Raw genomic sequence first — 21,196 nt, 5'->3', positions numbered from 1 at the left:
TTATTTAGGAGATTGTTGTTAAGCATCCATGTGTTTGTGAGCCTTTTTGTTTTCTTTGTACAGTTTATTTCTAGTTTCATACCTTTGTGATATGAGAAGTTGGTTGGTACAATTTCAATCTTTCTGAATTTGCTGAGGCTCTTTTTGTGGCCTAGCATGTGATCTATTCTTGAAAATGTTCCATGTGCACTTGAGAAGAATGTGTATCCTACTGCTATTGGGTGGAGTGTTCTGTAGATGTCTGTTAGGTTCATCTGTTCTAATGTGTTGTTCAGTGCCTCTGTGTCCTTACTTATTTTCTATCTGGTTGATCTGTCCTTTGGAGTGAGTGGTGTGTTGAAATATCCTAAAATGAATGCATTGCATTCTATTTCTCCTTTAATTGTGTTAGTATTTGTTGTACATATTTGGGTGCTCCTATGTTGGGTGCATAGATATTTATAATGGTTATATCCTCTTATTGGACTGAGCCCTTTACCATTATATAATGTCCTTCTTTCTCTTGTTACTTTCTTTGTTTTGAAGTCTATTTTATCTGATAGAGACATTACAACTCCTGCTTTTTTCCCCTATTGTTTGCATGAAATATCTTTTTCCATCCCTTCACTTTTAGTCTGTATATGTCTTTGGGTTTGAAGTGAGTCTCTTGTAGTCAGCATATAGATAGGTCATGCTTTTTACCATTGCGTAATTCTATTTCTTTTGATTGGTACATTCAGTCCATTTACATTTAGGGTGATTATTGATAGATATGTACTTATTGGTATTGCAGGCTTTGGATTCGTGGTTACCAAAAGTTCAAGGGCAGCTCCTTTACTGTCTAACAGTCTAACTTAACTCACTTATTATGCTATTATAAACACAGTCTGATGATTATTTATTTCTCTCCCTTCTTATTCTCCTTCCTCCACTCTTTATATGTTAGGTGTCATATTCTGTACTCTTTGTGTATCCCTTGACTGACTTTTTGGGTAGTTCATTTAATTTTACATTTGGTTAGTAATTAATTGGTCTACTTAATTTAGTGTGGCTTTATTTTCTCTGGTGACAGCTCTTAGCCTTAGGAGTACTTCCATCTAGAGCAGTCCCTTTAAAATACACTGTAGAGATGGTTTATGGGAGGTTAATTCCCTCAACTTTTGCTTATTTGGAAATTGTTAATCCCTCCTTAAAATTTAAATGATAATCTTGCAGAGCAGAGTATTCTTGGTTTGAGGCCCTTCTGCTTCATTGCGTTAAATATATCATGCCCCTCCCTTCTGGCCTGTAAGGTTTCTGTTGAGAAGTCTGATGATAGCCTGATGGGTTTTCCTTTGTATGTGATCTTTTTTCTCTCACTGCTTTTAATAGTCTGTCCTCATCCCTTCTTTATCTTTGCCATTTTAATTATTATGTCTTGGTGTTGTCTTCCTTGGGCCCCTAGTGTTGGCAGGTTTGTGCCCTTCCATGGCCTGAGAGATTATTTCCTTACCCAGATTGGGGAAGTTTTCATAAATTATTTCTTCAAAGATTCTTTCTACCCCTTTTTTTCACTCTTCTACTTCTGGTACCCTTATATTGTGAATATTGTTCTGTTTGGATTGGTCACACAGTTCTCTTAATATTCTTTCATTCCTAGAGATACTTTTTTCTCTCTCTGCCTCAACTTCTTTGTATTTCTGTTCTCTAATTTCTATTCTGATAGATCTTTTTAAGAAGATTCTATCTGGCTGATTTAATGAACTATCTAACAGGCTATGTATATTTATAGCTCCAAGTTAAAGCAATATGGCAGAATTTGATATAAAACCATAAAAACATCTGTGTGAAAATGGAAATTCTTCTTGTATGAAACAAATGTGACATGAAACATCCCCCAAACATGTTAAGGAAAATTTCAACAAACAGAAAAATTGAAAGAATTTTACAATGAATACCCATATGTCCACCATCTATATTCTACTTTGAATCTTTCACTTTGTCACATAATCCTCCCTTTTGCTATCCATTAATCTATCTTACTTTTTGGATACATTTCAAAGTAATTTGCAGACAGTAAGACTCCTCCTCCTACATAAAGTATTTCAGAAAATATATATTAATTAGAGTTCAGTATTTGTATAGAATTTGTAAAAGGTTTTGAAATACAATAAAAGCAAAAATCTTAAGTATACTATTTGATGAATTTTGACAAATACGTATCCAAAAGACCTATCTAGACACTGAACATTTCCATTATTCCAGAAAATTCTCTTAATCATCTTCACAGTCAATCGCTATCCCCAGAGATGCCAGTTATTTTAATTTTTGATACCAAAAATTCTGAGTATATCCATGAATGAACATAGCACAGTTGATCTATTCTCCTGTGCATGAAAACCCCAGCTGTCTCAAGTTTTGGTTTATTTTGAATAGATATTATATGAATGTACTTATATACTTTTTTAAATGGGCATATATGTTCATTTCTCTTGAGTAAATATTTAGGCTTAGATTTTTGTTTATAAGGGAAGTATGTTTCATTGTAAAAGAAACTGTCATGTGTTTTCCCAAAGTGGTTGTGTCATTTTACATTCCCTCCAATAATGTATGAGAGTTCTAATTGTTTCATATTCTTACCTCAACACTTAGTATTGTCAGGGTTTTTAAGTTTAGCTATTGTGGTGGATATATAATAGGACATCAACTTTTAAAAGTACCCAATTCAATACTTCATGTGTGGACCGTCTTAACTCTCCCAACCCATCTCAGTTCCAGATTTCTGTAAATTTATCCATGAAGGCCCTGAGTATAGTGCAGAATGGTCTCATTAGAATTTAAACTCCACTAAGACAGGTATTTTTGGACTTAGTACAATAGGAGCTTAATATTATTTATTGCGTGATATGAAAGAATAAGTGGTTATACATACCTAGACTTCATGAAGTAAGAACGCAGGAAGGTTGAATCTGTGAGCACATGTGTGTGATCTGCTTCAAGACTTCTCCCTGACATGCTGTCCGCTGCCTTTCCTCTCCTTCTGGTCCACCTAACTGCTGTTCCGGTGTGTTCTCCTTGCATTCAAAGGGTGTCTAATGTCTAGTGTAGAGACCTTTCTTTTTCTTTTTTTTTGGAGTGTTCGAACTGAAGTATCTAGGAAACCCTCGGTAATTATCCTTCTTCTACATAGGTTTCATCATCTTCATGTGTAAAATAAAGGAGATGTTACCCTAAACCGTCCTAGCATTAAGATATAGCAATTCTGATTCCTTCTCCACCCCATCTAAAATCATGATTCTTTGACAGCCTTGCTTGATTTATTACTCTTTCCTTTGAGAATCTATGGGTAAGGGATTAGAGCTGGTGATTTGCTAAGAGGTTTGTGCACATTGAGAAATATATATCAGAAATAATTTTGGGGTATATATTATGGACAAAGGAACACTGGGGACATTTCTGGGTACTAAAGAAACCTAAACTACTTACATTTTCTTTTTGAGCTAAGCCCTTTCCTTCTTTGTCAAATTTCACAGTTGAATGAAGGATGCCATCTCCTCAATATAAATGAAAATGACTGTCTTCTATTGAAATGAATAGACATTATTATTCTGGGGAGGATTAATGGAATAGTAATAAACTTGACTCTTATTTTAAATGTTCACAATGCTCCATTATGCCTCACAGTTTGCTGCCTAATTCTCACTAGGGCAAAAGTCCAGTGGCCTCATAAGCAGCCTTCAATTTATAGGTCATCAGAAACTGTCATAACAGTTAAGTAAAAACACTTTAGGCCTAGAAAGTCAAAGGGTAATATAAAGTGACAGAAGGGGTAGGTGATGTCTAAAAGCTGTGAGGAAAATACAAGTACATTAAATAACTGCCACATGCAAATTATCTTAAAAATAAATAAAAATGCTGCTTTTAAAGGCATTTTCTTTGTAAGAATGGCAACCTGTGTCCCTGACAACTGGTAACAGGATTATTGGGCTTTGGTTCTGAGTGACAGTCCTATGTAAATGAGCAGAGCAGAGCTGAAGGGTAATGCTCATTTTATACCAGAGAATGTGGGCTGTCTGATATCCGTGCTGTGAAAGGACTGACAAGGCAAACATTCAGAAATGTTCCAAATTGAGTGACATAAGGCTGGTGAATGAAGGAAAGAGACATGGGAAGGTCATCCATCAATAGTTGAGGTCATCAGTCAAAACTCCACCTTCCTGGATGAGTATAATTTCAACAAGCATCTTGAAGGTCCCCAAAACCACCTCATCCCCCTTGTGTCTGACCATCATCAGAAACCAACGCACAGGCCTTCTCTATGGACTAACAGCCTACCCCCGATTTTTCCCTCTTCACGTTAGCCTGACTTCCTTATCTGTAGCCAATGTGAATTTAATGAACTTTCTTTCCTTGAGACCTTCATAAATGTGCCCAGGTTCTCGAGTCTGGCAGACAGGAGTTGTTTCTGTTACTGGCCCTGCTGCTGCTGAAGCAGAATTTCTTGTCCCAGGACTCAGTCCTCATCTGGCTGCATCTGTAAAGGCTCAATTAACCCTTTTATTTCAGAGACCTCTCGGTCTCTAGAGGTTTTGATTTGTCAGTACTGATGCATGCTTTTTGGCTTAAGAAATAGTAATTTTCTTTAATTTGCTGTGAGTGATTGAGAAAAACTTGGGTGCAAAGTTCTATTTATATTAATTGAATCAATCTGTTAATTGGGTTCTCATTTTTTAAATTATCCTAATACTAATTATTTTTTGGTTGCTAGATCAACCAGTAGTTGTGTGTTGACATCTCAAACTTTGATGGTGTATATACCGATTTATCTTCCTTCTATTAATTTTTACTTTATGAATTTCTTTGATTTATCTTAAGTATTTTATTAGTTCTATACACATTTAGAATTGGAATATATTGATGAATGGAAATTTTACCATTATATGTTGACCTTATTTTTCTCTGAAATCATTTTTTTAAAGGTCTATTTTGACTTATATTACTTGACAATCTCTTTTGGTAAGTGAATATAATTCATATTAATTTACTGTGCTTGTTGATATAGTTAAGTTGTTTCTACCATCTCACATTGTGCTTTCCATTTGTCCTGCCTTTCTGAATTTCTCTCTACAACCTCTTTTCTTTGTTGTCTTTTTGACTGAGTTTCTTTTTTTGTTTTCTTATTCTATTTTTTTTCTTCTACTAATTAAGAAATTATCTTCTCTATTTCTGTCTCTTAGTGGTTAACTTACCATTCCACTCCAGCTTTAGTACGTACTTTGTTTTTAGAACTTGGAGATTCCTCTTACCTTCCAGAGAATTCAGAAAACATTGAAAACAGCTGTAATTGTAATTTATGTAAGAATGTATCTTATAAAAAGTAATTTTGCAACAAAAAATACAAGTAATTTGTCTGCATTTCAGAGGGAGAACTATGTGGTGGTCTGATCCATACTACAGCTGGAATTAGAAGTTGAAAATATTAGCACAATTTAGCTAGAATTTCTTATGTGTGAAGCTGAGATTTTTTTTTCTTATAATGCAGATTTGGTCATTCCTTCCTTTTTTTCCTCACTCTCCTTCCTCTTTATCTTGCCTTATTTAATATCTAACATATATTGAATGTTTGTTATATTCTTAATAATTTTCTAGGCACTGGAACAAAATGTGTTCACTAATAATGCTGTGGAGAGGTATCCATGGTTGTGAAAAGAAAAACAGCTCCACTTTTCTGAATGGCATTCTGATGCAGCTTTATATTATTTTGCTAATTTGATAAAAACAGTTATTAGATTGGGCATCTAATGATTTTACATTAAATACTCACTTTAAAAAAAATTAAGGTATCATTGATATACAATTTTATGAAGGTTTCACGTGAGCAATATTGTTTCAACATGTACCCATATGGTTAAGTCCCCTTCCCCACCCCATTGCAATCACTGTCCATCAGTGTAATAAGATGCTATAGAGTCATTACTTGTCTTCTCCATGCTATACTGCCTTCCCTGTGACCTACCTATATTGTGAGTATTAATTATAATGACCCTTAATCCCCTTCTCCCTCCCTCACCACTCACCCTTCTCAACCCCTTCTCTTTGGTAACCACTAGTCCCTTCCTGGAGTCTGTGTCTGCTGCTGTTTTGTTCCTTCAGTTTTGCTTTGTTGTTATACTCCATGAATGAGTGAAATCATTTGGTACTTGTCTTTCTCCAACTGGCTTATTTCACCGAGCATAATATCCTCTAGTTCCATCCATATGGTTGCAAATGGTATGATTTTTCTTTTTATGGCTGAATAATATTCCATTGTGTATATGTACCACCTCTTCTTTATCCATTCATCTACTGATGCACACTTAGGTTGCTTCCATATCTTGGCTATTATAAATAGTGCTGCGATAAACATGTGGGTGCATATGTCTTTGAATCAGGGATCTTGTTTTCTTTGGGTAAAGTCCAGGTAGTGGAATTCCTGGGTCAAATGGTATTTTTATTTTTAGTTTTTTGAGGAACCTTCATATTGGTTTCCACAATGGTCGAACTAACTTACATTCCCACCAACAGTGTGGGAGGGTTCCCCTTTCTCCGCATCCTTACCAGCATTCATTACATGCTTACTTTTAGACAATATTTAATATAGTTGATCCTTACATAAGGTAATATATAAACCTTACTGAGTTTTCTATATAAATTATTTATTATATTAAATCAAGAACATACTTTAATCCACTAATTCTAAAGGGAATTACAGATTTGCTTATAAATTTTCTAAGCATATGTATTTTGTGTGTGTATGTGTGTATGTATTTTCCCAATCAGTGGGCCTTCTCACTTTAAATTTTAAAAATCAGTTCTGGTTAAAAGCTCAAAAAATGTTATTATAATCTCTCATACACATCCTACTCACTCTAGGTAGTGTGTAATTTTGTGTGGTATCTTCACTCTTTTTGCTCTGTCCTATAATTGCTTTCCTTCCCAAGGCTGCTGAGCTAACCTTCAAAGTCATGCTGAAACCTGCTCTTTTCCAGTGAGGAAATTGCCTTATGATATGCTCAATGTCATTTCATTGGAGCAGAAAGTTAGTGAAGTGTATTTTATGCAGGACCCTTGTGTCGACTAAAAGGAAATCTCACTATTAAATAATCCAGTTGCCATTATTGAGTCCTAATTCTACTGCACTAAATTTTTCAAATGATCTCTTTTATTTCTGGGATACTTGCATATCTAACTAGTTGTCAAATTTAATTTATGATCTTTGTTCCTTTATAAGTGTTTAATTGAATTAGTGGTTATAGCTGACTGATAAACTCATAAAACCCTTCAGTGGTAAACTAATTAGCCACTGCACCTGTCCTGCAAGTAATTAACATAGTTCATTACTAACAATCAGCATGGAGTTATTAAAAGTTATCTTACCACTCAGTTGTCTAAAACAGGCTTCCAAACTTCTTTGATCATGGCCCAGGGTAAGAAATGCATTTCCCAGGTCAACCCAGGGTATAGAAAGACACACAGACACACACCCTTACTAGGTATGACAGACAGATATTTTGTATCCTGATCTCCTTTCCTGTACCCTCTTTCACTTAAAAACATACTGCCCATTAGCGGGTTGTGACTTCTGTTTCAAAAACACTGGCTTAAGGAAATTCATCACTGAAAGAGATAGTTAAGAAGAATCAATAAAAGTTTCCGGTAAACTTGAAGCTTACTTGTTTCCTTTACCATCATACACCCATTTAGTAGCTCCAATTCCTTCATATTCTGAAGCCCAGTAATAAGCACAGGCATTAATATGCAGAGTAAACAGCAAGTATCCAGTTGTTCGAATAACTCTGTCAAGGAGAATAAATGCCAAGTAAGCACTCATGTTGTTTCTGGAATGCAGCCTATTTTAACATTTTCTTTCCAAAAGTCTCCACTGAATCTTCATGCCTTAAATTTGTGAACTGTTAACTCTCATTAGTACAGTATAAAATGATGGTGCTATTGTATGTTTTCTGACTGCAGTGTCTTGGCTAGGAATGACAGAGTGTAAAAAAAATCTCCTCTTTTCACAGATGGTATGAATCAACTCCCTGAAAGATATGCCTCCAGGGTCACTTCTTCACTTTGAGTCCCATAAAATGCACCAGGCTGATTTAACTGGGTATTTCTGAAAAGCTCCTGGGACTTTATGCTACTCTTAACTGTGACTAGAGGCCTCTGTGCAAGTGAAATTCAGAAGAGCAAATGAATGAAACTCAGATTAGAATGAATTGTCATGAGAGAGATGTAAATTCAGCTTGAGAAGGAATATATTTATCTGTACTTGTTCTGACTGAAGCAGATAATACATCTTAGTATTTAGTCTTGTGTTCTCCTAAAATTTAATGTGATTTTCATACTTTTATCTCACTTCAAAATATTCATTTCTGTTTTAGAATATCACCCTATATTTTTATAACCAGAAGTCTGTGATTATCCCCTTTTCTTTCATAAGGAGGTCATAGTCTTCAAATACTGTCTAAAACATTGTAGCAATGCTTTCTCTCCCATCCCCAAAGTACACTGAATTATACTTTACCTGTAGATATATGCCTTGTCCATTACAGACTCTAGGCGATGATTAAACTCAAAAAATGAAGTATACTATGTAGAAAACAAGCAAAAGAAATCCAAAAGTGTGTTAGTGTTAAATACATCTATTTAAAGAAAACTATATAAAATAGATTTTGTTACTGAAAATAATTCTTCATATGTCTTAAAAAAAAACCTAGGGTCTGTTTAGTGATATTTTCCTCTGGGCAGTACATTTTATCATGGTGCCAAAATTCCAGAGCTTCTTGCTTTATTTTGTTTTTCTCCTCTAGTTATAATTTTGTTTGTAATGCTTGTTGAAAATCAAACTTAAAAACGTGTTTCTCCTTTTCTTTCTTAAAGCATATTACAGTAACTAAACTCATACTCCCCTCAAAACGTAAGATAGGATTTAAGTATAATATAGTGTAATGAGATCATAATAGGTGTTAAGTCCTGTTACTCAACACTAGCATTATTTTTAAGCAGGTTGCATTAAATGTGTATTTCAACAAAATTTAAAGTTCAATACATATTAGCATTGGTTAGCTATTCGTGACATTGTTCAAGGATACAATGAGTTTATATCTATATAGTACAAACGTAGTTGTTATTTCCACCAAGGTTTTTCCTTGCTCACATCTACTTCTATCTCAGCTAATACTCCCTACAAGCACTCCTGCCCCCCACTTCCTCTTTTATTACTATAGGCAGTGTAATGCAAGAGTGAGAGCATGAAATACACAGCCAAACATCAGTCTTGCCTCCATTTACTACCTGTGCCTTGGAAAAGTCACTTAATATTTCTGTACCTTGGTTTCCTCATCCATAAAACGAGGACAATAAGAAAACATGTTTGTTAAACCAGTTGTGTGCATATGTGAGTTATTGCATTTAATTATTTAATGTGCTTAAATTCACAGGATCTTATGATAGAAGGGATTATTAGGGATTATTTAGTTCAAAATTTCATCTGATGTAGATGAGAGTAATACAACATTTGGAATTAAAAAATGGATATAATAGTAATGATTATTTAATTAGACATATATACAAATGACTTATTTTTCCAGAATCCTGTGCAGGAAAGATCCCTCAAACATTCTGATTAAGATAGTTTCACTTTGTAGTAACTTGTTTATTGTACTCTTAATAGAAGTTTGCACAAAGTCATGCTTTAACTTTTTGTTTCTAAATTGTTTTCCTGTGTGTTTATTTAATTTTTTTGAGGTACATGCAATAAAATGCACAAATATTAGTGTGCAGCTTGAGGAATTTTGACATGTGTGTACACTCAGGTAACCATCACTAAGATCAATACATAAGTCTCACTGATTTTTTACCCCCTTCACCTATTTCACCCATTTTTTCATCCCCCTTCCCCATGGCACCCACCAGTCTGCTCTTTGTGTCTTTGAGTCTATTTCTGTTTTACTTGTTTGTTCATTTCTTTTGTTAAAAAGATTCCACATATAAGTGAAATAATACAGTATTTGTCTTTCTCTGATTTACAAAGGCATGTTTTCAAATTTAGCTTAAGTGTTCACTGTAGAGAAAATTTACATTCTTAATTTGTTTACTCATACACAGTTTGGAGACAGATAAATTATTTTTTTCTGAGAACTGTGCGTTAAAATGATATACTGATATGTGAAATAACTGGACTATGGGACTATGAAAAGAAGATCAATGTTTACTTTCAGTATCTCCTATACTTAAAAAACTACTGACTTTAGAGGGCTTTTGAACACCTTAGTGATATAGAGATGGGATGTAAAGAATTGGCATTTTAAAAGCTTTTATTATAATGCTAGACAAACTCCTAAATCCATAGAAACCTCCTAAATCTGAAAGTTGGTTATCTCTGATCAAAGGCCTCCTGAAACTCTCATTTGAGACTAGAAATTTGATGAAGGATGACTTTCCTGCTAAGCTGCTTGGAACAAACATTAAGTTCTGCCCCAAGCTAGACCCACATTACATGGTCAAAACAGAAATCTCTAGAGTTGTCTTGAATGTATGAGACATACAGGGTAAGGTCCCTCTTGACATGTAAAAATCATGGCCATAGAAGGAAAAACCTTTCAGGTTGAAGTTCATTTGCCAATCTGAATAGAGTAAAGAATTTGGAGTCAGAAAAATATGTGATAGATTCTAGATGCTGCCACTCACTAGCAGCATGTCTGGAAACATATTTTTTCATCATGCTAATTTTCATTCTAAAATGAAGTTGTTTGGATAATGAATATAAGTGAGATAATGAATATAAAGTTTAACAAAGTATGTACTTGACAAATGGCAGCTGCTTTTGCTGTTGCTTTGAGGGTGTCAGGATTCACCCCTTCTTCAAGGGATGCAATCATGTCTTACCAAGATTTGAAAGAGATAACCACCTAAAATTTATGAAATCTTTGGTGTTCATTTTAAGAAGGTCTTCGCTGGAAATACAAGCTATCATTGCTATTGTTAAAAATTTATATGAAGTTTCCCATCCTGACTCTCTTCAGAGGTGTTTTTAGATACCCAATGAAGTTATAAGGTATAAAATATTTATGTTTTGGAATCTTTTTCAATACATAATATGTTCACATAGTTCAAAAACACTAGGCAATACATACCTTCAAAGTCTTGCTCCTATTCCTGTATCTAGCAATCCTGATTTTCTCTCTTGCCTACCATCCCCACCTCAATTAACCATGTTTATTAGATTTTTTGCAGTATTACATTGTTTACATAAATACAGAAAAATTAAATATTTTCCTCTTTCTGTTACACAAAAGTTAGTATTGTTCTATAAACTCTTCTGTAGCTGTTTTCAATTTTTTTCTTTAACTTAGCAGTTTGTCTTGGAGGTCTTACCTTATCAGTTCATAGGAAACTTCCTTTCTTTCTTTATTTTTTTGTGTTATAAAGTATTCTATTATATAGATGTACCATAATTTAACTAGTTCCCCATTTATGGATGGTTAAGTTGTACCCAAGTATGTAAATAATTTTGTTATGCAAAATTGTGTTTGCAGTTTTTTCTAAAACTATAGAGGTTTAGATGAGTGAGATAATTCAGAGTTCATCTAATCTAACTTCTTCATTTTACAGCCTATGTTCCAGGCCTTCAGTGATGGTTTTATAAAAAAGGACAAACAGAAAAGAATAAAATTATAATAAATTCATTTGTAGATATAATTGTATTTAGAAGTACAAAAACATTCTTATCTTAGATTATAAAAATGCCCCTTGTAAAATATAGAATTTGGGGGAGGAGCCAAGATGGCAGCATGAGTAGGGCAGCGGAAATCTCCTCCCAAAACCATACATATTTTTGAAAATACAACAAACACAACTATTCCTAAAAGAGAGACCAGAAGATACAGTGCAACACCCAGGCTACATCTACATCTGCAAGAAATCAGCACCTCATGAAGGAGGTAAGATACAAGCTGTAGCCCAGTGGGACCAGAGCACGCATTCCACACCAGGTCTCCAGTGGGAGGAAAGCAGTCAGAGCAGGGAGGGAGTGGGAGCCCAAGTCTGCTAAATAGCCCAGCCCTCATCATCTGCACCAGGAGCATGGACACACAGTGTGTGGTGTGCTGGTTATTAGGGAAATGGAACAGTAAAATCTATGGGTGAGTCCCTGCAGCCGGCTCCCCTGGGACAAAAAATAAGTGAGTGCTTTTGGAAAGTCTTAAAGGGACAGGGGCCTCACAGCTGGATGGAAGCGTCCCGGCACACTCAGCTCAGCAGTGGGGAATCCCAGGGAACTCCGGGTGCTCTAACCCTCTGGGAGGCAGCACAGCTCTGAGGCCCCTCATGGTGATAAACAGCCTCCCATCCATTCCCCCTCTGGTGCAGCCCTGCCATAGCAGGGGAGCAGCCTGAGAGCAGACACACCCACAGCAAACACCCAGAGCCCCCTCCGCAGCTGCCCGGACAAGACTCAGAGGCCCCATCAGCGTGAAGCTGCCCAGCACAAGTCATTAGTGATTGCCACTCTCGCAGGAGAGGAAGGCAAACAGCAAGTGGGAAGGGACTTTGCTTTCCCAGCTGACACACATGCCAACTGCCCATGACTACCTCTATTGCCATGAAAAGGCAGAAGAATTTGATCCAGACAAGAAAAACGCAAACAACCACTGAGAAGGAGTCTGGGGAGATAGATTCACCCAATCTTCCTGAAAATAATTCAAAATAAAGGTCATAAACATGCTGATGGAGCTGCAGAGAAATATGCAAGGCTAATGGATAAAGTTGGGAGGGAGAACACAGAAATAAAACAATCTCTGGAAGGACTTAAGAGCAGACTGGATGAGGTGCAAGAGGCCATTAATGGATTAGAAATGAGAGAACAGGAACAAAGAGAAGCTGAGGTGGAGAGAGATAAAAGGGTCTCCAGGAATGAAAGAATATTAAGAGAACTGTGTGACCATTCCAAATAGAACAATATCCCCATTATAGGGGTACCAGAAGAAGAAGAGAGAGAAAAAGCGATAGAAAGTGTCTTTGAAGAAATAATTGCTGAAAACTTCCCCAAACTGGGGGAGGAAATAGTCTTTCAGACCACGGAAGCACACAGAACTCCCAACAGAAGGGATCCAAGGAGGACAACACCAAGACACATAATAATTAATATGGTCAAGATCAAGGACAAGGACAGAGTAATAAAGGCAGCCAGAGAGGGAAAAAAGGTCACCTACAAAGGAAAACCCATCAGGCTATCATCAGACATCTCAACAGAAATCTTACAGGCCAGAAGAGAATGGCATGATATATTTAATGCAATGAAACAGAAGGGCCTTGAACCACGGATACTGTATCCAGCACGATTATCATTTAAATATGAAGGAGGGATTAAATAATTCCCAGACAAGCAAAAGTTAAGGGAATTTGCCTCCCACAAACCAACTCTATGGGGTATTTTAGAGAGACTTCTCCAGATGGAAGCAGTCCTAAGGCTAAATATATGTCACCAGAGAAAATAAAATCACAGCAAAGAAAGCAGACCAACCAAATACTAACTAAAGGCAAAAAAGACAATGAACTACTCACAAAAGCAGTCAAAGGAAACACAAAAGAGCACAGAATAAAACACCTAACATATACAGAATGGAGAGGAGGAATAAGAAGGGAGAGGAATAAAGAATCATCAGACTGTGTTTATAATTGCACAATAAGAGAGTTAAGTTAGACAGTAAGATAGTAAAGAAGCTAACCTTGAACCTTTGGTAACCACGAATCTAAAGCCTGAAATGGCAATAAGTACATGTCTTTCGATAATCACCCTAAATGAAATGGACTGAATGCACCAATCAAAAGACACAGAGTAATAGAATGGATAAAAAAGCAAGACCCATCTATATGCTGCTTACAAGAGACCCACCTCAAACCCACAGACATACACAGACTAAAAGTCAAGGTATGGAAAAAGATATTTCATGCAAACAATAGGGAGAAAAAAGCAGGTGTTGCAGTACTAGTATCAGACAAAATAGACTTCAAAACAAAGAAAGTAATAAGAGATAAAGAAGGACATTACATAATGATAAAGGGGTCAGTCCAGACAAGAGGATATAACCATTATAAATACATATGCACCCATACAGGAGCACCAACATTTGTGAAACAAATACTAACAGAATTAAAGGAGGAAATAGAATGCAATGCATTCATTTTAGGAGACTTCAACACACCACTCACTCCAAAGGACAGATCAACCAGACAGAAAATAAGGAAGGACACAGAGGCATTGAACAACAAACTAGAACAGATACCTAATAGACATCTACCGAACTCTACACCCAAAAGCAACAGGATACACATTCTTCTCAAATGCACATAGAACATTTTCCAGAATAGACCACATACTAGACCACAAAAAGAGCCACAGTAATTTCAAAAAGATTGAAATTCTACCCACAAAGGGATAAAACTAGAAATAAATTGTACAAAGAAAGCAAAAAGGCTCACAAACACATGGAGGTTTAACAACATGCTCCTAAAAAATCAATGGATCAACGGCCAAATTAAAATAGAGATCAAGCAATATATGGAAACAAATGACAGCAGCACAAAGCCCCAACTTCTGTGGGATGCAGCAAAGCAGTTCTAAGAGGAAAGTATATAGCAATCTAGGCATATTTAAAGAAGGAAGAACAATCCCAAATGAATACTCACTCTAAAGTCACAATTATTGAAATTGGAAAAAGAAGAACAAAAGAGGCCTAAAGTCAGCAGAAAGAGGGACATAATAAAGATCAGAGGAGAAATAAATAAAATTGAGAAGAATAAAACAATAGGAAAAAATCAATGAAACCAGGAGCTAGTTCTTTGAGAAAATAAACAAAATAGATAGGCCCCTAGCCAGACTTATGAAGAGAAAAAGAGAATCAACACACATCAACAGAATCAGAAATGAGACAGGAAAAATCACAATGGACCCCACAGAAATACAAAGAATTATTAGAGAATACTATGAAAACCTATATGCTAACAAGCTGGAAAACCTAGAAGAAATGGACAACTTCCTAGAAAAATACAACCTTCCAAGATTGACCAAGGAAGAAATAGAAAATCTAAACAGTCCATTTATGAGCAAAGAAATTGAAGTGGTAATCAAAAAACTACCCAAGAGCAAAACCCCTGGGCCAGATGGATTTACCGTGGAATTTTATCAGACATACAGAGAAGACATACGACCAAATAGCCTTAACGTTTTCCAAAAAATAGAAGAGGAGGGAATACTCCCAAACTCATTCTATGAAGCCAGTATCACATTAATAGCAAAACCAGGCAAAGACCCCACCAAAATAGAAAATTACAGACCATTATCCCTGATGAACATAGATGCAAAAATACTCAACAAAATATGAGCAAACCAAATAAAAAAATACATCACGAGCATCATACACCATGACCAAGTGGGATTCACATCAGGAATGCAAGGATGGTACAACATTTGAAAATCCATTAACATCATCCACCACATAAACAAAAAGAAGGACCAAAACCACATGATCATCTCCATAGACGCTGTAAAAGCATTCAACAAAATTCAACATTCATTCATGATAAAAACTCTCAGCAAAATGGGTATAGAGGGCAAGTACCTCAACATAATAAAAGCCACATATGATAAACCCACAGCCAACATCATACTTAACAGCGGGAAGCTGAAAGCTTTTCCTCTAAGTTTGGGAACAAGACAGGGATACCCACTCTCCCCACTGTAACTTAACATAATACTGTAGGTCCTAGCCATGGCAATAGGACAAAACAAAGAAATACAAGAATCCAGATCGGTAAAGAAGAAGTCAAACTGTCACTATTTGCAGATTACATGATATTGTACATAAAAAACCCTAAAGACTCCACTCCAAAACTACTAGAACTAATGTCGGAATTCACTAAAGTTGCAGGATACAAAATTAATACACAGAAATCTGTGGCTTTCCTATACACTAACAATGAACTAATAGAAAGAGAAATCAGGAAAACAATTCCATTCACAGTAGCATCGAAAAGAATAAAATACTTTGGAATAAACCTAACCAAGGAAGTGAAAGACCTATACCCAGAAAATTACAAGACACTCTTAAAAGAAATTAAAGAGGACACTAACAAATGGAAACTCATCCCATGCTCTTGGCAAGGAATAATCAATATTGTCAGAATGGCCATCCTGCCCAAAGCAATCTACAGATTCTACACAATCCCTATCATATTACCAACAGAATTCTTCAACGAACTGGAACAAATAGTTCTAAACTTCATATGGAACTACAAAAGACCCCGAATAGCCAAAGCAATCCTGAGAAGGAAGAATAAAGTGGGGGGATCTCACTCCCCAACTTCAAGCTCTACTACAAAGCCACAGTAATCAAGACAATTTGGTACTGGCACAAGAACAGAGCCACAGACCAGTGGAACAGAATAGAGACTCCAGACATTAACACAAACATATATGGTCAATTAATATACAATAAAGGAGCCATGGACATGCAATGGGGAGATGACAGCCTCTTCAACAGTTGGTGTTGGCAAAACTGGGCAGCTTCATGCAAGAGAATGAAACTGGATCATTGTCTAACCCCATACACAAAAGTAAACTCAAAATGGATCAAAGACCTAAATGTAAGTCATGACACCATGAAACTCTTAGAGAAAAACATAGGCAAAAACCTCTTGGACATAAACATGAGTGACTTCTTTATGAACATATCTCCCCAGGCAAGGAAAACAAAAGCAAAAATGGAAAAGTGGGACTACATCAAACTGAAAAGCTTCTGTACAGCAAAGGACACCATCAATAGAACAAAAAGGCATCCTGCAGTATGGAAGAATATATTCATAAATGACAGATTTGATAAAGGGTTGACATCCAAAATATATGAAGAGCTCACACACCTCAACAAACAAAAAGCAAATAATCCAATTAAAAAATTGACAGAGGAGCTGAACAGACAGATCTTCAAAGAAGAAATTCAGATGGCCAACAGACACATGAAAATATGCTCCACATCGCTAGTCATCAGAGAAATGCAAATTAGACCACAATGAGATATCACCTCACACCAGTAAGGATCGCCACCATCCAAAAGACAAAAAACAACAAATGTTGGCGAGGTTGTGGAGAAAGGGGTACCCTCCTACACTGCAGGTGGGAATGTAAATTAGTTCAGTCGTTGTGGAAAGCAGTATGGAAATTCCTCAAAAAGCTCAAAATAGAAATACCATTTGACTCAGGAATTCCACTCCTAGGAATTTACCCTAAGAATACAGCAGCCCAGTTTGAAAAAGACAGATGTACCCCTATGTTTATTGCAGCACTCTTTACAATAGCCAAGAAACGGAAGCAACCTAAGTGTCCACCAGTAGATGAATGGATAAAGAAGAGGTGATACATATACACAATGGAATATTATTCAGCCATAAGAAGAAAACAAATCCTACCATTTGCAACAACATGGATGGAGCTAGAGAGTATTATGCTCAGTGAAATAAGTGAGGTGGAGAAAGACATGCACCAAATGATTTCACTTATCTGTGGAGTATAAGAACAAAGAAAAAACTGAATGAACAAAACAGCATCAGAATCACAGAACCCAAGAATGGACTAACAGTTACCAAAGGGAAAGGGACTGGGGAGGATGGATGGGAAGAGAGGGATAAGGGGGAGGGGAAAGATTAGCATGTACAATGTGTGAGGGGGCACAGGGAGGTCTGTGCAACAGAAAGAAGACAAGTAGTGATTCTACAGCATCTTACTACGCTGATGGACAGTGACTGTAATGGGGTTTGTTGGGGGGACTTGGTGAAGGGGAGAGTCTAGTAAACATAATGTTCCTCATGTAATTGTAGATTAATGATACCAGAAAAAAATATATATATAGAATTGAAAACTACCAAGATCAATTTCTATCAGTGGAAGTAATTCTTTTCCTTAGTTCAGTTTTTAAAACTCATAGCATTGATGAGGGCAGAAAAATGGAGGAAACTTTGGTAAAAATTAAGATTATTATACTTTGAAGTTATTAAATCAATAAAAAATTTCTATTATTATAAGAAGAGAATGAAATATAGTTATTTTACCTTTAATATCCTATTTGTCCTAAATACTGGATTAAACCCAAAGAAGAGGTAGAAAACATCTAATGGCATTACTGATGCGACATCCAACTGTTGGAAGAACAAAAATTCACAGTTATGTTGTATTTAAATGCTTTTTTGGACAAGGACTGATTTATACCAATATATGTATGTGCTAACCAGTCAACATGAATTTTCTGTTGTTTAACAGGAAATTGCATATTTAGTTAAATATGCATGGTACCATTGAAAGGCATTTAACACCATGAACATGAGAACACTATTTTAGAGACTGCTTCCATTGTATCATTTCCACCTTCACGCATCTGATTTTTCCTCAGGTACTGTGTTTTCTGGGATTTTTGTTGTAATATGCTTCAGAGATAGCACAGTTGCTAATGTTAAAATACATTTTAATGGTGTTTTAAATGTGAGGCTTTTGGACTGAAAATCAAGCCCATTCTTGATTTTATTTGAAACCATTGCACATTCTTTGCAGAGATATATTTTCATGTTTCTGCCGACTCCCCAGTGTTCAGGACTGATTATATCGTTGGTGGTTCATCCAGACTCCTCAATTCTTTCTCGGCTGTCTACTTTAGATCATATCGCTAACAATAAACTGCTGTGGAAGTATCTATTGGAGACTGCAGGCTAAGAGAGAGGAGAGGAAAGAAATCAATTCCATTTATAACTAATCAGCAGCTCCAAAGGGAGAAGGTACTTAAAGTACCATTACAGATAAAAATATATATTTTGAAATTTGTATTTAAATTATTTTGGCTTTCTATTATCCTGGTAATGAACATCACAATTGAATACTTTCCTTACTGCAATGATAACTATAAAAGTTCTTTCATGTAAGATAATTATTCATTTTCATGAATTTTATGTGGTCTTGAAAAGTAGGGCATATTTAAAATCATTAATTAATTAATTAATCAATTTAAAACAATTAAAAGCAGCTAAGAGATTCCTATAAGGCCATACATATGGAATAGAGAGTTGAGGTAATTAATTGTGTAGCAGAATTTCACAATAGCCTAGTGCTATTGAAAAGAAATGGAATTTTCTGTTTGAATTAACCCAATTGGCTATTATAAACAAATTACTTACTGAAGGCATTGGTTTAGAAATTGCACCATATCATCAAACCTTGTTGATTTTACTCTACAGATATTGAGACTGGTATTAAGTTGAAAGGTGTACAGAATAGTTGCTAAAATAATGTCTTACCAATAAGCAAGAGCCTGGAGCTATTGACTTGTCTAGTGCTATTCTAGAACTCATGTTTTCTGGCTCAAATCATACTTATATATATTTTTTCACTTTCAAAATAACTTTATTAGACCTAATATGTCAGAATAATGATCTTACTACTTGCTCTTATCTACTTTCTCCACTGCCCCCTTGACTTATCTATGTAAATTGTCATTAGTCATATTTGATAGTAACACATTAGTGTGTGTTTGCAGGTAGAGATAACATTTTTTATCTTTCTCATTCCCAAGTAGTGACCAACACTGTGATCTGTGCAAGACACTTTGCAAAGCATGTGGGGTTGAAATAGGAGTAAGTTACTGTTTCTGTCCACAAGGAGTTAACAATCTAACAGTGGAGTAACCAAGCTCAAAAATAAGCACAATACAATGCCATGTGACAGGCAGGGTGTGCTAAGGGAATTTGAAAGGAGTGACCACAATGAAATAAATATACAATTAAATGTAAAGTGTAAATGCAAATTAAATATCTGAGTTCATTGGCCCTTATTCAAATTTAAGAAAGTGGTTAAGCGTTTGGAATAATCTTTCTGGCATTTACAATGTTCATTCTCTTTTTTGAGTTCATCAAAGTAGTGTAGATCTTTTATGAATATGCCTAAATGTGTGGCAATTTTTTGCAAATAAAATTATTGGAGATAATAACAAATCAAAAGAGATTTTAATCACCAAAGGTTACTAATAGGGACAATTTGGCACCTAAACCCAGATTTGTATTTTTAACCAAAAATTGAGATCAGTAAGTAAGGTATTATCTTTGAAATAGGAAGCTGAAATTCACTCATACAAACTGGTAACCTTGGATAACCCCCAAATCTCTGCCTATTTCTCAGAGAAGAAACAAATAAAAGATAATGACTTTATCTTTTGGATTATTTATGTTATTTGGAATATTATGTTCTTTAAGGAAAGGAAACTGTTTTCAAATAATTGCTTGTTTTCTATTTTTTATTTTGCTTATATGAACAAGAAAGAAACAGAATTAGAAACAATTTTACAAACTTTTAAAATCATCATTTGATATGAATTGGAGACTAGCATTCTGTATGGACAAGACAAAGTATACACCATACTCCTTTACTGATGTTTAAATCAGAATTTAAATGTGAGCACTAAGATTTTGTTTTGTCTGATAAAGATCCATATTTGTACTTAAAAGAAAGTATATCATATAATTACTGACAGGTAAAAACTTCAGGTTCGCCTTTACCTAACAAAACTTCACCTGCACAAATTTGGTTACAAAGGTTATAATTCTGAAAGGAAGTAAGTTTTTTTGTAGAAGTTTATATATGAGACGTAAAGTCAAAATGATAATGGATTACTTGAACAATTTTGGAATTGTGAGTCACCTACCTGAAACTTTGTAGAACTTCTGTAGTGTCTCTTCAGTTCATTTGGATCCACCTGAAATGTTATATCTCATATTACTTTTTCCAATTTCATCAATTATTTTCTCACTTTAAAAACTATTTATAGCTATTTATTACTGTTGGTTCCTTCCAACTTCTGGCTACAAATATGCTTTATCCTCCCATATTATAAAACAGCAACAAAAGATCATCCTTGGTATTTGTTTTCTTTTTGTTTCTGCTCTATCATTTATCACACACAGGCTTCTTAAGAGTTGCCTATATTATTTTCCTCCACACCCTTTCCTCATATTTATTCTGTAACTATGGCAATTTGGTGGCAATTTTGCTCACTTCTCCTATTCTATTAAGACTACCATTTATTTATTTATTTTAAAAATTTTGGTATCATTAATCTACAATTACATGAGCAATATTATGCTTACTAGACTTCCCCCATCATCA

At 35.3% G+C, this 21,196-nt stretch overlaps 1 protein-coding gene across 1 annotated transcript in view; it reads right to left on the bottom strand.

The window, feature by feature from the left end:
- The window catches only part of CNGB3 (cyclic nucleotide gated channel subunit beta 3), a 175,905-nt gene that overhangs the window by 56,081 nt on the left and 98,628 nt on the right, over positions 1-21,196 (bottom strand). The window contains exons 7-10 of the mRNA XM_036925101.2: positions 20,736-20,786; positions 18,103-18,189; positions 8,525-8,589; positions 7,671-7,793 (exon numbers count right to left, since the gene is read on the bottom strand). Of these exons, the coding sequence (XP_036780996.2) occupies positions 7,671-7,793; positions 8,525-8,589; positions 18,103-18,189; positions 20,736-20,786 (326 nt within the window). The remainder of the gene's footprint in view (positions 1-7,670; positions 7,794-8,524; positions 8,590-18,102; positions 18,190-20,735; positions 20,787-21,196) is intronic.

This window comes from Manis pentadactyla, chromosome 3 (genome assembly GCF_030020395.1).
Source record: "Manis pentadactyla isolate mManPen7 chromosome 3, mManPen7.hap1, whole genome shotgun sequence".
Classification (NCBI taxonomy): domain Eukaryota; kingdom Metazoa; phylum Chordata; class Mammalia; order Pholidota; family Manidae; genus Manis; species Manis pentadactyla.
The sequence above is the reverse complement of the archived record's forward strand: the minus strand, read 5'-3'. Positions and strand labels throughout refer to the sequence as shown.